Raw genomic sequence first — 5,546 nt, 5'->3', positions numbered from 1 at the left:
AATGTTTAAGTATATTTAACACTCAAAAGTACAACATATGGAAAAACCTCATCAAGAGAGTAGATGATTTATCAAAACAGTGCTCTGTGTACGTGTGTGTGTGTGTGTGTGTGTCTGTGTTTATGCTTGTGTGCCTTTGCACTCCAGTGTGTTATTTTTACATATTTTCCACTCTATTAGTTCTGTTGATTGCACTGCTATGAAATTGCATGTTACAGTTCTAATGCCATTACATGTGATGCATATTTAAACACAGCTCTTTCTCCGCTATCTCTCTCTGTCTTCCATTCTCTCTCTCTCTCTTTTTTTCCTTCGCCTGCCTCCTCTCCGACCCTCCCCACTGTTCTTCCAGAGACTACAAGTCGCTCAATCCTCAGGATATTAAAGAAAACAACAAAAAGGTAAGAGGCAGACACCGCTGGGCCCTTCACACCACTTAGCTCCCTCCCATCCACATCTCCATTTAGCCTTATTTAGAGATCTGCCATTAATCCCTGGATATAGTGTGTATGTGTGTTTCATGGTTTGATGGGGGAGGGTGGAAACACACATGAAGGAAGGGAAATGCGTGCACTCACAATCACACATATGCAGGACAGCCACAGTGTTATAATGACAGTGTTCTTAAGACGTTCCCCCTGCTGTGATGTGTGTACATGGCGATGTGTGTCCAAAGCATAACTTAGTCACCTGGCAGAGGTGAGATGGTATCTTAACTCAGCTGCCTGCTGGGAGCTTACTAAACTGCCTCCTCTTTGTGTGTGTTGATGTTGGTGTGTACATAATAAGAGCATATTTGTCTTGTGTTGATTAGACTGTTTTGTTTGTACGTGTGTTTGTGTGTAAAAGAGTGTGCAGGAGGGCGTATGCATGTGTTTATTGGTGTGTACTAACTGTAATCCATGTTGGCTTGAGTATCACAGACTCTTTGGTCTCATTCCTCTCCTGTCCTAACAAATTACAACCCACACATATGCACTCACTCCTACAGCTCAACTGAATAACCCATTCACACCTATTTTCCTCCTTGCCCTATGTCATCGTATCTGCACATTCACAGTTTGAGCTGCACACTCGCTCACATCCCCATTTTCACACTGTCCCTTCGGCTCTTCGCACGCACATTTACTTTTTCAATACACACTTGCGAAACACACAAATGCACACTGGTGTTTTTCCTCTTTCACCCTGCTACTACACACTCACAAACGTATATACACACAGGCGCCCTGTCCCCTCTTTGGCCCCGAGGGCTACACAGAACGATATGCGTCGGGTTCCTGCAGCTTGATTTCCTCTTCTCATACACACTCTGGCTCAGCGATAACCTCTGGTGGCCCTGTTAGGCATGAATGCTACCCTGTTGACAATAACCATAGTGGAGGGAGAGGGAGAGACCCAATCCCATATCTGCTAACTGCCCCTCACCCCCCTCCAGGTGCTCAAGTAGCCCTGAAGAAATTGGTTTAGATATAAGTAATATGGGAATATGCTGTAGAAGGTGATACTTGGTGAATAGGTGCAGCACTGAAACCAGCGCACTGCAACCAGCTTCTCTGTAAAGATCTACACCAGCTGCTGATGTACATTTGGCCAAGCGAGCTGTTCTTTTACAGTGCACAGAGGAGACACAAGTTGATATCAGCTCCTGCCAAAGTGCTCATGTAGCCCTCAAGAATCTGGCTACATATGTATATTAGCAACACTGCTGATATGCCAAAAAAGGTATTACTAGTAAATGTATGTCTAGTTCTTGTTCTTGAATTGTGTAGGGTCAGATTATTTTCCTTTTCCGGAAACAGACACAAAAATGTCATTAAAGGCTAGATGTGATTTTTCAATGTGTCTTTATATTATATTTACACATTCTAAAATTCATAGAAACATTTGACCGTCAATATTTTGTCAAGTGTTAAATAAGGAAACCATCAAAAAGCTGCTCATGTTACATGTCCAGTTTTTTGGCCTAACATCTGAAGTTAATGTGCGCTGTACTGGCCAATCAGAGTCCCGTTTCATACACTGGTGTGTACCTTAGTCAGCTGGGAAAATGTTGAGAACAGGTAAAGGATAAAGAACTGAGATAAGCCAAGAGTTCAGATATTATTGATTTGTAAAGTTAGCAACTAGTGACGTAGCTGATTATTATTGATTTATTAACCAAAAACAAATATTCCCAGCATTCCTTGACAATTGTGATAAGTGTTGTAATGTAATGTTGTAATGACACTGACAGCGTATGCCACTTAATGTTGGTTCTTATATTAATTTCCATGTGCAGTGACAGTAAAATCTGCATGTGAACTGATTTGCACTGTATGTAAGATGTGATGTGTGTGGGCTTTTCTACTGTGGAAGCTGTGGGTATGTTTTCACATACAGTAATTGTACATGAATCACGCTTGGTGTTGTAGGTGCCTGTGTTTGTGAAAGCCAGTGAGTTCAGACTACAGGAAAGAGGAGTAATGCACTGTGGTTTCACGTAGCACCCTGAAGGTGTTCAATAGGAGAAAGAGGCTCATGATATTGCCTGCAAGAAAAGAGAAACCAATCAAACCAGGCACAGGCTAGGGCAACATGGTGTGACAGGTTAAGGACCCCAAAGAGCAAACAAGAAAAAAAGGACAGAACAAAGAAAAATTTGAGAAAGAAATTAAATGTTTTAAGAGGAAATCAAAATGTATGAAGAACAGAATGAAAGAGAGTGATGAAAAGAGACTTATTTCCCATCGACAGTGTTGTATAGACTTGCTTCTTAAGGAGTTATTAGAATGTATAGAATTTATTGAATGGACAGCAGAAATGGAAATGTGTAGAAACGACAACTATCTCTGCTTTTCATGGCTAGTTGATAAACATGCCCCCTCCTTTCACAGTCTATCTGTGAGGAGTGATTGCAATGAGCTCAGACTGTGCTGAATTATGACAGATAAGGACAATCAATATTGGGGGTGGGTAAAAAAAGACAGAGAAGTGAATATTTAGAACATTTACAGCCTTTGAAATGATCCATTATCAGTGGATATGTGTATGTATGATAGTCTGTGGATGATTGTGTATGTGTCCACATGTTCATGTGTGCGTTTGTGGAGGTTGCATGTTGAGATCGCCTGCGTGTTTTGGCCGGTTGTCCCTCCGTCTTGTCTGTTTAGTCAGTATGCCTGTGCTGCTGTGTCGTGGGGCTGTGTTTGTGGTGCTGGTGTGGTGGTGTGGGTGTGGTGTGTGCCGTGTGTGTGTGTGTGTGCTGGTCCGGTGGTGTGTGTGTGGTGTGTGCCTCGCCCGCGCGCTTTGCTGGCCTGTGAGTAATCCCAAGGAGAAGTCATTTGTCATGCCATCTGATAGTGTAGCACCAAGCACCAGGCTAAAGCTCCCTGAGCACAACCGTGAGGGGTTGGGCTGAGGTAAGGGGGGTGTTGATGATTGACAACGATAGATAGCTGTCAGTCACTGAGAGGGAGTGGAGGGGGAGCAGGGAGCAGCGGCCTGGGGCAGGCGATGGTGACATTTAGTCCCTACCAAAAGCTTTGTCAGCTAGATGATGGAAAGTGAGAAAACTACCGTAGATATTTTCCAAAATAGATGAAATTCATATTGGACAGAAATGTTGCTCTAATCAGGGTTGAGAAATACAGAAGATCAATTCTATTGATATGCTCGTTTCACATGTTATTAACCAATCATTACGGCCGACTGATATAGTTAAAATCATTTGTTATAATATTTTGATATGGTTATACATCAAAATATGGGACATCATAAATAGGATAACAATTGATTGCAATAAGGTGTGTTTTACTTTAATGCATCACTGCAGACAAAGCTACTCGTACATGTAAACCAACAAAAACCTATACAATAGTAACAAAATGATGATATGACTCTATTAAAGCCCCATAAATGATAACATTGCATCATTACCTGTCGTACAGTGTATGATCTCCTCTTTTCATAGATCTCTATATTTAACTTTTTTAGATGAAATTGCATGAAATTTTAAGTTATGAAGTTTAATTGTCTAATTACTCTTTGTGTTTTATCTGATGAAAATAGATCTGATGATATTCTATATTTTTCTCATTATCAACAAATCCCACAAAAAGACCAAAACCAACAATGAACTGCTCCAGTAAAACAACTGTTGTCTGTGTAGCCAAAGCCTGATATATCTTATTACTCTGTGCCATAGAACTCTATTGTTCAGGAAGGATCTCCATTAGCTGTACTTCAGGGCACAGCTAATGGGGATCCTAAGAAATAAACAAAATAAACAAATTGTTGTTCTTCTTAATGAGTTACGTTTGAGACAGACCAACCCATTGCTGATTTTGGTGTTTTCTTGAGATTTGTTGACAATAACAAAGCTCTAGAATATCACCATCCTTATCCTTTACTGCAGTGAGCACATAGACTACCACCACAGAAGACAACAGGTCTTCCCTCAATAGTGATCAGTGTCTCAGTATGACATGATCCTTGCTCGTCAAGCTGTAAGAGAAGATATAGAAAGAATAAATCACGGCATAGAGGTCAAAAAGATTGTTGCGCATGTCAAGACTAACATAGACCCTGAAACAGAAACCTGCTCAAGAGCCTCCCTCCCTTCTTCTTCCTCATACAGCTCTCATGTTCTCCCACTCTCGCTCTTTTCTCTTTCATTCTTTCATTCTGTCCCTATTGAGCAGCAAAGTTGTCGCTCTCTTTCACAGCCTACCCTGGGCGAGAAGGGAACAATGCAAGCACACTTTGCTCCCCTGAATACTTGTTAAAAACCCAATCAGCCCTTCTTATTCACCATATTCTTTTTCTTTCTTTTCTGTCTTTCTTTTTTCTTTTACACTCCCTTTCTGCCAGGAGAAGTAGGGGGGAACTTAAACAGGCTCGCTGTAAAGGCAAACTCCTCTCTGTTCTCCCTTTTCTTTTTTCCCACCGTCAGTTCTTTCTTCCTGCCTTGTCTCTGCAAGCACAAACACATACTTTCCATCAATAGAAAGGGACAAAAGAGGTGAGAGTGAAAGAGACTCCTCCTAACAAAAGACATCATAATTGATTGTAAATTGAGAAACATCTCTCAGTTAAACCACCGTTTTATACTCAATTTCTCTCTTTCTATTCTCTCGTCACCAATTTAGTTCTCTGTCATAGAAATAAATACAGTTGAAGGAATGATATTTACTACATTAAAAAGGGTTTTCTGAGCAGTGTCCAAAATCACTTCCTTGTTCACTTTCATGATTTTGATCACTGACAGGTGTAGTGTTGCATTAAGCTTGATCGACACAAGGGGTTAATGCCGACCCTGTCATAGATGCCTACGGTGTAGGTTTCCATTAAACGTGCGATCACTTGTTGAGAACAGAATTAGACGACTGTGCTTGATCAGATTGGATCCTCCACACTGACTGTATTTTTATTTTTTCATTAACGTTTAAATATAGGGCACCCGGTTAGACCAGTGGGTAGAGCTGGCGACCCATATACGGAGTTGCTGCAGCGGCCCGGGTTCGAATCCGACCTGCGGCCCTTTCCTGCGTGTCATTCCCTCTCTT

At 41.4% G+C, this 5,546-nt stretch overlaps 1 protein-coding gene across 5 annotated transcripts in view; it reads left to right on the top strand.

Annotated features, from left to right (window-relative positions):
- The window catches only part of ehbp1 (EH domain binding protein 1), a 150,123-nt gene that overhangs the window by 68,199 nt on the left and 76,378 nt on the right, over positions 1-5,546 (top strand). For all 5 annotated transcript variants that reach the window (XM_035663568.1, XM_035663567.1, XM_035663565.1 and 2 more), the window contains exon 12: positions 353-401. In XM_035663568.1, the coding sequence (XP_035519461.1) occupies positions 353-401 (49 nt within the window). The remainder of the gene's footprint in view (positions 1-352; positions 402-5,546) is intronic.

This window comes from Morone saxatilis, unplaced genomic scaffold (assembly GCF_004916995.1).
Source record: "Morone saxatilis isolate NCDOM2014 unplaced genomic scaffold, NCSU_SB_2.0 Contig19, whole genome shotgun sequence".
NCBI lineage: Eukaryota > Metazoa > Chordata > Actinopteri > Moronidae > Morone > Morone saxatilis.
Note: the sequence above shows the minus strand (reverse complement) of the source record. Positions and strands in the feature narration are given on the sequence as shown.